Source organism: Lucilia sericata, unplaced genomic scaffold (genome assembly GCF_015586225.1).
Source record: "Lucilia sericata isolate MDLA Ls3-8-SP2 unplaced genomic scaffold, ASM1558622v1 Contig000528F_arrow, whole genome shotgun sequence".
NCBI classification, from domain to species: Eukaryota; Metazoa; Arthropoda; class Insecta; order Diptera; family Calliphoridae; genus Lucilia; species Lucilia sericata.
In genome coordinates, this window is record NW_023994540.1 from 61,765 (window position 1) to 74,161 (window position 12,397).

Consider the following 12,397-nt stretch of genomic DNA (forward strand, 5'->3'; position numbering starts at 1 on the left):
CTAACTTGTACCGATTTATATAAAGAAACAACATAATTATGAGCTCAAGAGCCCTATCCGGGGGTTATGGTTGTATGGGGCCTAGGTGAAATAATGCACCGATTATGTAGATCCCATTCAGAAAATGATGTAATGTATTTACTATTCAATTTTCTAAAAAAACATACACACATACAACCCTAATAAAACTGCATGCACATTTTAATATCTTCATTGTGGTATAATTTTCAAATTTATAATAATTTTTAATTATTTCCCCATACTTAACCTCAATTCACAGCTGTATATTCTTCACTTTATTGTGAGTTTTTTTTCGTAATAGTTTTAATACCAGTGTTTATTTATATTTAATATACACAAATGGCCAGGGATTAAGGTCTTTTCTATTATTTATTTGGCAAAAATATTAAAAGAATGGATAAACAAAAAAGTAAACTATAACATTAAACCCATTGCTGCCATAAACAATTGCAATAAATTTCAACACATTTTTCATGTGAAATTGTTTTATACATTTGTTTTTCTCATTTTCCTTAATGAGAAATTCAGGATCTGATTAGAGGAGTGTTGGTTTGAAATCCTTACCCTCGTGTATTTTTTTATAATGCCACTTGTGACTTGGTTTTTATTTATTTATTCAATTCTGTTGTTTGTTTTCTTTTCATTTTACGGTTAGACATTGTTTTTATTCATTCTTTCCTTCTGATTTTTTTTTTGTTCATTCATGTTTGCCTCAAGGTTAATTAAAATTATTATTTTTGTTGCTTTCCTTTATTGTTTTTAAGAATTTATAATATTTTGTTTTTTTATAGAATTTTTATAATTGAGATACTCTTTGCTTGTTCTTACATTTCCAAAGGTATTAATAAAAATGTTTATGTATGTATGTTTGCATAGACATTTTAAAGAAAACCAAATTTAAATTATATTGTTTGTTTTAGAAGGATTGTATGGATACTATGAAATGTGGAATATATTTTTGTTTAAGTTGGTTAACCCTTTCCTTTTTAAAGTACTCGAATCTAATACATTAAATTATAACTGATAGAATTCCTAAGGTAGATTAGAAGGGAGACCATACGCCATAGGGCTATATTTACCAACACCAATTAACATGAAGACAGTACCAGCTTTTCTTCTCCTTTATCCATTGTGTTCAATCCCTCAAAGTTTTACTATTTAAATGATGCTCACCTTGGTGTATGGTCCCCCTTCTATCCTATATATTTTCTGTGTCCTATAAAGATCTATGATATTCTTATATCCGTTCTTCAAAAATGTCCAGTAAAGGGTCTTAAAAGTTTTTAAAAACTAAAAACATCCATTTATTTCCTTTCACATTATCTAACTAGAACTTTAAAATAAATTTCAATTATGATGCAGATATTTTTAATTAAAATCATTTATGTAAATTTTTGTCTGTCTATTAAGTATGTTTATATTTTTTCAATTTAAAATCAGAATTCTCTAAAGACTTTCAATAACGTTCGTATGGGCAGACATTAATAAAATCTATTTAATACAAAATTTGCATAAATGAATATTTAAGTGTATTTGTTAGTATGATGACCCAAAAGTAAATTATTATTCCTTTAATGAAACAGTTCATAATATTAAACATTAGGAGGGTTCAACAAAATTATCTCGATTTAGTTAAAATTGAAAAAAACAAAATGATTAAGGGTTGGCTTCACTAATATCAAATATATGTGTTAAAATGGATTGAACTGAATGTGGTACCAACAGAGAATAAGATACTTTCCGACTAGTCCAGTATAAAGTTATTTATAGTATAGTGAACAGTCTATTATATAGTCTAGTGTATAGTCTAGTCTATAGTCTAGCGTAAAGTCTAGTCTATAGTCTAGTTCATAGTCTAGTGAATAGTCAAGTCTATAGTCTAATATATAGTTATTTATAGTCTAGTGTACAGTCTATTGAATAGTCTAGTCTATAGTCTATTGTAAAGTCTAGTCTATAGTCTAGTCTATAGTCTAGTCTATAGTCTAGTGTATAGTCTAATCTATAGTCTAGTCTATAGTCTAGTCTATAGTCTAGTCTATAGTCTAGTCTATAGTCTAGTCTATAGTCTAGTCTATAGTCTAGTCTATAGTCTAGTCTATAGTCTAGTCTATAGTCTAGTCTATAGTCTAGTCTATAGTCTAGTCTATAGTCTAGTCTATAGTCTAGTCTATAGTCTAGTCTATAGTCTAGTCTATAGTCTAGTCTATAGTCTAGTCTATAGTCTAGTCTATAGTCTAGTCTATAGTCTAGTCTATAGTCTAGGGTATAGTCTAGTCTATAGTCTAGTCTATAGTCTAGTCCATAGTCTAGTCTATAGTCTAGTCTATAGTCAAGTCTATAGTCTAGTCTATAGTCTAGTCTATAGTCTAGTCTATAGTCTAGTCTATAGTCTAGTCTATAGTCTAGTCTATAGTCTAGTCTATAGTCTAGTCTATAGTCTAGTCTATAGTCTAGTCTATAGTCTAGTCTATAGTCTAGTCTATAGTCTAGTCTATAGTCTAGTCTATAGTCTAGTCTATAGTCTAGTCTATAGTCTAGTCTATAGTCTAGGGTATAGTCTAGTCTATAGTCTAGTCTATAGTCTAGTCCATAGTCTAGTCTATAGTCTAGTCTATAGTCAAGTCTATAGTCTAGTCTATAGACTAGTCTATAGTCTAGTCTATAGTCTAACTTGGAAGTCAATGAGTTATACGTTTGCTAAGAGGATAACATATGTTTTTTTTACAATCATGAATATTTTCAAACTGAATATGTGCGTTTGTTGCTGCTGATTAATTTTAAAACCAAAATACAAAATATTAAAATAGTTGAAAGTAAACCCATCTAATAACTCAAATTCTATAAAATTCCTCATTTACTTTTAGAACATTTCACAAAATATCTATCTAAACTATTTTATTAATTTAAATTTAAAATAGTCATAAATATGTAAATAGCAAAAAAATATTTGTATATACATACATACTTATCTACATAACTATTTATCTGTCTTTTGCAACTGCCAACAAAATAACAAAATTAATATTGTCCTTTCTGTAGAATAAAATACATATTTATATGACACTAACATAGAGAGAAACTCTAAATGACAGATCCCTGTAAGTATTACAAGGATTAAATATTTTAACGAGATTCCTGTTAAAGCTTAACTTGAGATAAATGTAAACTACAAATACTAATGAAAAGCAAAATAAGAAAAAACATATTTTTCTTAAAATGTATACAGATTTAGAAAAACATTTACTTAACTATAACTGTAGTTACTTTTTGAAGGGATAATATAACCATATTTTTCATTATTATTTAAACCTAAATTTAAATTGGTTTTAAGTGGATACTAAAAATTTCTCACACTTTCTTTATTATTATTATTTATTATTTTTGTATTTAAGTATCTACTGCTAGCTTTACTTTATTAAAACCCCAAAAAATACTTGGGGTACTTTAAACAAAACAAAAAAATAATGTGAACTTTATTTAAAATTTCGAATTCATCTGCACCCAAAAGAAAAAGCAACAAGAAACAACAACAAAAAAAGGACAGGTTTTGTTGGCAACTGTGTATTTTCCCTTGTTTCGTTATTGGGGTTTTAAAGTGAGATTTGTTGTTATGAAAGGATACTTTTTTGCTTTTTGTTAAACTAATACTAACAATATGAATCTTCAGTGGTAACTATGATGATTTTTCCACAGCTATAACAGCATTCAGTTGCCAACAACAATATAATGTCTGTCAAAATCCTTAACACACGCAATACTAAAATGAATAGAAATACCAAAATCTAGTTAGAGCTTAGGAAAGGAGAAGCAAACAAAATTTTGTATATCGTCAGTTATAAGTAATATCATGTTACTACTTTTTTTCTCTAAATTTCATTTTTCTTCATTTATCATTTTGAATGGCAAATATAAGGATTCATTTATATAATCCATCTAACTAAATCAAATACCTAGTGTTATTAGTTCTATAACTACTCTTACGACTTAAGCCATTGTGAGCAATAATGGTGGTACCTACTCAAATGTATGGGACAATCTTTATCTTTTTTTTGTTTGTAAATCCTTTAGAAAGAAGTTTATGAAAAAAGAGCATGTGGTATATAAAGTGATTGTACAGCTTTTATTTAATTCTTTATATAACTTTATGCTATATTAGATAAATTTGAGTTATGAAAAATTTTCCCAACTATATAGTGTCCCTAGACACATGTGCAAAAAAATGGGAAAAATAGATATAATGTATAGTTGGGCTCGCTTGCTCAATTATGAATCAAAGCACATGAGTTTTTAAAATAATATTAATATACTATATATTTTGAGTACATACTTCAAATTTCTGAAGCCTTCCATAATGTTAAGTCACGAAATGACCAAAAGAGATGATCTAACAACAATATGTTAATTAAGCAGCAAAATGTTGTATATTTAACAATTAATATCTACTTCTATATAAGGTCCCTTTCAAAAAACTAAGCGTTGCCACGCGTTGTCGAGTTTAAGTTTTGATTTTACACTTCATAAACCCACCAGGGCCGCAGGCAGAGATCCTTAAGAAGCACGCCTATCATATTAATTAATGTCAAACCTGAACACCTGCCATGTTGGCCTATTTCACGGTGGTCTTTTTCAACCACTGAATGAACTTTTGTGACAACTTACCACCGCCCCATTGTGCCTCTTACATGCAGATGGCAATTTACGTAATAATTGCTTCCCCGTTTCTTAACTTCCGAGATGTAAAAATATCAATTCTGTTTACAACCACGCAGATGGGATGGCCTCTGTCGAGTCGGCAACAGAGACGTAACCGGTAGACCGAAATGTACAAATAGTGACACACTGTGGTAAATGTGGTATGAACAGAGTTTACTCTGAACATACCTGGAAAAGGAAGGAAAATTCAATGGTATCACTTGTATAAGATACCTTTCATACCAGCACACTTCTCATTTATCCGACACATTCATAAGAGAACAACATACGACAGACTCACTCTAGGTATACGGGCGGATGAGTTCCGTATACGACTACATTCATCTTGTATCATATATAATTAACACCTATTGGATTGGGTAATAATTTACATAGATGAAAAAAAAAACATATGTTTGGCAAAAATTTTAAAATTGGACCCACTTTAACACAACTACTAAGTTACTGTCTAATAGCATTACCATTGATGCAATGTTCATCCCTATGGGAAGACATAGGTTTCAAAAGTTTACTTGACATAAAATCGCCCATATATTAATTAATTTTAGAACATTAACCAAAAAACTGAAAAAAAAAACTTTTTTGCGATGTTGCCCTATCCAACAGCAACTCAATAATGACTTGTACTTACACAACAACTTATATTTCAATGACAACTATATGATGCCTGCATTACTTTTAAGTCATAATCATTATTTGACGCACAATAAAATAACTAAGCAGTGGTGTTGTGAAAACGACAGCGAATTAACGAATAAGAGGTCCAGGTTCGTATTATGTGTGAACATTTTTCTATGTATTAAAAAACAAATTTGTAACTATATAAGTACTTATGTAAGTAGTTAGCTTAAATGCTAATGAATATGTAGTGAAAAACAATTTTTAGCGTTTTAACTTATTACGTTTCAAAGCAAGTTTTTGCTGGGTAAATTAATACATAAGTATATTATCTCGCATTGCGTAGTTAAAGAAAAAAATCCTTGACATTTAAAACAATCAATATTTTATATTTTTTCAATTCATTTCGTTTAACAAAGTTTTAAAAATTTTATTTATTATCTCATAAAAAAATTCCTTTACAGAAATCCTCTTTAGAACCTAAGACCAAATGCAGGTAAATTGTTTTTTATGGTGTGTTAATAATATGCGTGAGTATTTGGTATTATTTAGTCAAAATGAAAAAGGTAAGAATAAATCTCTTGGGTATGATCGCAATGTTTAAGGCATTGAGAAATATTTCCATATACCACCACCTCAATAACTTTTTCATCATAAATACATATGTATATTACTAACTGTGTCTGTATAGATAAAGCACATGTGTTTAGGTATGCGAACGAATAAATGTAAAAAAGAAAACTTTTGTTATTGTTGTCAATATTAACATTATGAAAAAGTCGTTATTATTTCTTTACGCACCCTCTGCAATACAAATTCGACATTGTCATGACGATACTTTTTCTTTACTTCTTTTTTTCTCAGTATTTAAGTCTAAAAAAATATATATGTAAAAGAACTCTTTTAGAATTTATTTGTGTCTTTGAATGTTGGATTTAAGGCTTACATGCATAGACTCACACAATCTATAAACATTGATTTCCGTTTCCATATGTGCGGGTTTGATAGCATATACTGTAGACTAAAAGTGTCTGTGTGTATTTGTATGTATGCTTGAGAGTGTCTGTTGCCATAGTAGTGGTCTGTTTTTGTTAGCTGATTTTGTGATTTATCGCACATTTTTTCTACCTTCATTTATTCATTTCGCTGCAAGTGTTAAGCTGTGGGGTAGTACAAGAAGTGTTTATTTTATTTAATAATTTTTTTTCATCTCATGTTTCAGTTTTTTTCTATCAATGACTATTTTATTGGTTTGAATAATATAATGCTGATGTTTGTGCGTGTATTATTAAATATATTTCATTGCGTTAAAATGTGTGTAAATTTTTACGCTTAAAGGATTTCCTTTTTTATTATTTCATTCATTCCATTTTCTGCTTTGTAAACGTAGCTTCAGCACAAAATACAAAAGAAACAAAGTACAAAAGAATGTAGAAAAAAAACAAGCACAATCACTTTTTTTATAAAGGTAGCAGATGTAAGTTAATATTTTATCGCTTCCCAACTAAATTTATCAATTTATTGTGGCTGAAATTTAAATTTTTTTATTTGTAAACGAAATGAAATTTATAACATTACTTTAGCCTATTTTACATATAGCCTAAAGGTATATTGTATTCATTAAATTAAAGCACAGCCTTAAAATAGGCAACCCTTTTTCAATGTTTAATTTAAAAACCAGAAAAAGTGTTGGACTGTGTAATAAAACTTCAAGTAAGCGAAAAATTTCAATTTAAAAAAAAAAAAACTGTCTATGCTTAGATTTATGTTGCTGTGGCATATTGTATTACTATTACATTTTAACATCTGAAGTGAGTTATTGTAAAAAAGAAATTTATATATTTATTAAAAATAAACAATTAAATTAATTTAGATATTACTCAAGGAATACCGAAATAACACAATAAATAGTAATCTGAAGCAGACTAGAAGCAGTGTTAAACATATCATAAACAGTTTATATGGAGAAAGGAGAGCTTTTCTTTGTTAAAGAGAATTTTTCTATAGAAAAATCGCTCTCTTCTGTTAAGGAGAATTTTTCTATAGAAAAATCTTTCTCTTTGGTTAAAGAGAATTTTTCTATAGAAAAATCCTCTCTTCTGTTAAAGAGAATTTTTCTGTATACAAAAATTACTCTCTTTTTTCTATAGAAAAATCTCTCGCTTGTGTCAAAGAGTATTTTTTAGAGAATAATCGTTATCTTTTGTTAAAGAATTTTTTTAGAGAAAAATCACTCTCTTTTGTTATAGTCAATTTTTCAATATGAAAATCTATCTCTTTAGTTTCAGAGAATGTTTCTATAGAAAAATCAATCTCTTTTGTTAAAGAAAATATTTTATAAAAAAAATCTCTCTCTTTTGTTAAAGTGAATTTTTCTATAGAAATATATCTCTATTTAGTCAAAGAGAATGTTTCTATAAAAAATTTCTCTTTTTTGTTAAAGATAATTTTGTTTAGAAATAGCTCTCTCTATTTTTAAAGATAATTTTTTGAGAGAAAAATCGCTTTCTTCTTTTTCTATACAAAATTCCTCTGTTTTGTTTTCTATAGGAACATTTGTCTCTTTTTTGACAGCAATTTTTTCTATAGAAAAATCGATCTCTTTTGTTTTTATACCCTACACCGCTATTGGGTATTATGCGTTTGTGCTGATGTTAGTTATATTGGTGCTATACCAGCGAAAGGCAGAGAGATAGAAAAATCTATCTCTTTAGTTTCAAAGAATGTTTCTATAGATAAATCTCGCTCTTTTGTTAAAGTAAATATTTTATAGAAAAATATCTTTCTTTTGTTAAAGTGAATTTTTATATTTTTTAGTCAAAGAGAATTTTTCTATAAAAAATTTATCTTTTTTGTTAAAAATACTTTTTCTTTAGAAACAGCTCTCTCTTTTTTTAAGATATTTTTTTTGAGAAAACATCGATTTCTTTATTTTCTATAGAAAATCCCTGTGTTTTGGTTTCTATAGCAACATTTCTCTTTATTTTGACAGGGAATTTTTTTATAGAATCATCGATCTCTTTTGTTTTTATACCCTACACCACTATTAGGTATTATGAGTTTGTGCTGATGTTTGTAACACCCAAAAATATTGGTCCTACACCAGCCAAAGGCTGAGTGTAAAAAAGAGTTCTCTGACTGGTTTTGTTTGTTTTTTATACGTATGTGAGCATAATTACGCTTGAACGAAAGAGTACAAGAGAGCTCATTTGAGAACTCTTTGCGTTTCACTATCCTACACCTATTTTAAAGTATACCAATAGGTTCAGAATCACTTTCTGAGTCAATTTTGCTATGTTTGCCTGTCTGTCTTTCTGTGTGTCCATGTAAAGCTTGTGCACACGCTACAGGTCGAAATTTTCAAGATAATTTGATGAAATTTGGCACATACTCTTCTTTCGACCCAAGGACGAACGCTATTGAAATCGGTCCATTATTTCGCCTAGCTCCCAGTATGTCATCAAAAATCGGCAAAATTTAGTTTTATAGAAGTTTAAACGACATTGCTGATTTTTATAATGATCGGGCCTCATTTGACCACAGCTCCCGTACAAATTCCCCTTCAGAAAATGACTTGAAGGTCAAAATTCAATAACACGATAAAATTCTATATAAATAACTTTGATGTAGAGATTAATTCCTCTACCAACTTTTATAAGGTTAAGCCCATATTTACCCTCACCCCCTTTATAGTCCTCTTGTAGAAAATTTCTTTTTTTGTTAACAATAAGTAAAAAGGTAAAAATTAAATTAAATGCTTTATTATTTAAAAAATAATCCAAATTTTGGTGTAGGTTATCATATGGTCGGCCATGTCCGACTATCATTCATACTTCATTTTTAAATAATTTTTTTCTTTTGGAAATTTTCTATAAGAAGAGAGTGTTAACAGTCATGGAATGGTCCACATAGTTTCCCGACCTTTAATCGAGAAATCGTAGAACAGAAGATAAATCGAGAAGAGTTATATAAGTGAGAGAAAAATTGTTTGATAGACACTTAGTCGGATAGATAGATGGACGGATCAACAGATATACATACATACATGCCTAGCATCATCCGCATAACGCAGAAACTGAATACCTTTTTCGAACCCAACTAATATATACCAATCTATCCGACATGCATTTTAAAATCTTGCTATTAAAACCAACAAACCCGCTAACATCAAATGTCGCAAACTTCAAAAAGAAAAATTGCGATCAATTGAAATCGATCAAGTTTATAATTCATAGGCCCCTTAGTTCTTGCAATAAAAGTAATTGAAATTTATTTAAATAACCTTGATGTCTTTATAATAATAACAAACCCATAGTGCATAGTCATCTGCTATAATTTCACGGTCATAGGAAATGCGTAATTGAAGTGACTGCATTAGAATATTGATATAAATTTACATACTATCGTATATGTATGCACGTCTTATCTCTAATCCCCAAAGAATTATTAAACGGCAAAATACAAAAAATATTTTACACATTTATTTATTTAAATAAACTAAAATGTAATGCAAAACTATATAGTATATGATTGCAAGCAGGCATAAGAAATACTTTAAAGTCAGTTGTGGTAAGAAACAACAAAACAAAAATTTAAATAAATACAAATTATAATTGTTTGTTTTCTTTATTATTTGTTGATATAACGGCATATAATGTCATAATACGTAGACAAATAAATTCAGCAAAAAAATTAGTATAAATTAAATACTAATTACACTCTATGGTATATTTAAGTGTTTTTTTTTCGCAACCCTTTTACCCACAAACAAAACATTTTGTATTTGCAACTAATTATTGTATAAATTACACAAATTATTTTGATTTCCTCTAACGCCTGGCCCTCCTTACCTATCTATCGTATTATATCAATAAATATTTTCTTATGAATTTTGTATTACAAGAAGAAAACTAACAGGCAACTGAAGAAAGAGAGAAAACAATGCATTACTACTTACCGCACACTTTGGCAATGGCCCCTCCGGCATTTTCACTTTCCAGCCCAACAGCGGGGGTATGCATATCAATGCCGACATAATCCAAACGGCAGCAATCATTAAAGCTGCACGTGCCGGTGTACGTGACTTTAGATAATCGACTGCCTTCGTAATGCTCCAATAGCGATCCAGCGATATTAGACATAAATTCATAATTGAAGCGGTGCACAGCAGCACATCCATGGCTGAGTGAACATCACACCACCAACTGCCAAATATCCAATAGCCCATTAATTCGTTGGCCAAGGAGAATGGCATAATTATAAGACCCAGAAAGAAGTCAGCCACCGCCAAGGAGGCTATAAACCAGTTTTGTATATTCTTAAGGGATTTCTCGGTGGCAATGGCAATAATGACCAGCATATTGCCTACAATGATGACTATCATTAGTATGGTCACTATAATGGAGGCTATAACTATGTGGGTGAGTGTATAGCCACTCGGATAGCGACCATCCCAAACGACTTCGGTGATATTGCTGCCATTGAGGCTTGTGAAATTTTGATTGATTCCATTGTAGTTGCCATAGGAGGAGGTTAGATTTATGGTGGAGGTAGCACCATTAGAGCTGGTGGCATTATAAATATTTGATGTTAACAGGAAGAGTGTGTCGTTTATGTCGGCTCCCTCTAGGGGACTTTGTAAAGTGGAACCGGTGAGAGATGTATCTAGAAGACTAGTGACTGTATATTGACCATCTACGGTCAGTAAGGGCGGATTTAGTGTGGTATTAGCTGTGGTTATTGAACTATTAGCCTTATTTAAGTAGTTTTTTAAACCCGCCACACCACCTCCTCCTCCCCCTCCACCTGGGCCACCGCCAGCCTCATTAGTGGCCGCTGTTGAGGTGGAGGTAAATATGGCCAAGAAATCATCTGTGCTAATATTGCCGGTATTAAGGTTACTATCCAGTGGAGTATTGTAATCCATTTTGCTATTTTTTTTTATATTTTTTATTTTAGTTTAATATTCCTTTTAATTTGGTGTTTTGTTTTTTAATTTAATTTAACATTTTTTTTATTGCATTAACTTTTCTTGCTTGTTGGTCCCCTTTGTCTTTTTTAATAAATTTTATTTTAACATTTTTATTCCATAAAGCGTTTGGATTCTGTTTTCCGTGTTTTATTTATGTTAAATAATTTTTACAAATTTGTTTACACTACTTTATATTTTTGGCTTTTTTTCAGCCACTATTTCTAATTATAATTTAATTATTAATTTTAATATTTGCATAATTTTGTTATTTAAGTGTTTTTAATTTTGTTTTGATTATAAACAGTTTAGGTTTCTTTGTTATTAATTTAAACAATTCCATTCGGCGTTGATTTTATTTTACAAATTATTTTTAATATTTTAATTGTATTAATATAAATTTTATATCTGAAATTACAAGAAAAAAAGAAAGAATTTAATTTAGAAAAATTACTTCAAAGAAAAATAAAAGTATTTTTTTTTTTTTTTGTGTCTGGGTATTAATATTTTAAAGAAATATTTATTTACTTTCTTCTATTTTACATATTTTGTTAATAAATATTTATTTCTTCCTGAATTCTCAGCCAGCATGAAGAATATCATTACAATTACCAAAACATTTTCACAATTTATTGATTACTTTGTTACATTTTATTAATAGAAAATCATTCCAAACGTTTATAAAAATACATTCTGGAAAAAAGTACTAAATTGGTTACATAATGGATTTAAGTTTATATAAAATTTATTTATGCTGAATTTCATCGTAATATTAATGTAATTAAGAAAATTATGGAATTAAAGTCATTTGCTGAAGGAGGATTTGCATGGGGACTAGGGTCAAATAAGGTCTAATCAATACAAAAATCGGTATAAATGAGTTTGGTGTAATACCTAGTGTACTGTTTATTCTTTAACCAATACGGATATCTTTGACCCTAGTTCCCTAGTTCAGAAAATTACTTGAATTCAATAATTTTTTTTAATATCAATCTCACTATGAAATTCACCATAACGAGGGACTATATTCAATAGTCCCTATCTAAAATAATACAAGTTTTCAGGAGAGCAAAA

General features: G+C 29.2%; 1 protein-coding gene across 1 annotated transcript in view; it reads right to left on the bottom strand.

The window, feature by feature from the left end:
* Positions 1-11,568, bottom strand: part of LOC119605866 (alpha-2C adrenergic receptor-like) — a 35,561-nt gene extending 23,993 nt beyond the window's left edge. The window contains exon 1 of the mRNA XM_037959194.1: positions 10,313-11,568. Within this exon, the coding sequence (XP_037815122.1) occupies positions 10,313-11,281 (969 nt within the window). The 5' untranslated portion in view covers positions 11,282-11,568. The remainder of the gene's footprint in view (positions 1-10,312) is intronic.
* Positions 11,569-12,397: the final 829 nt, after the last annotated feature.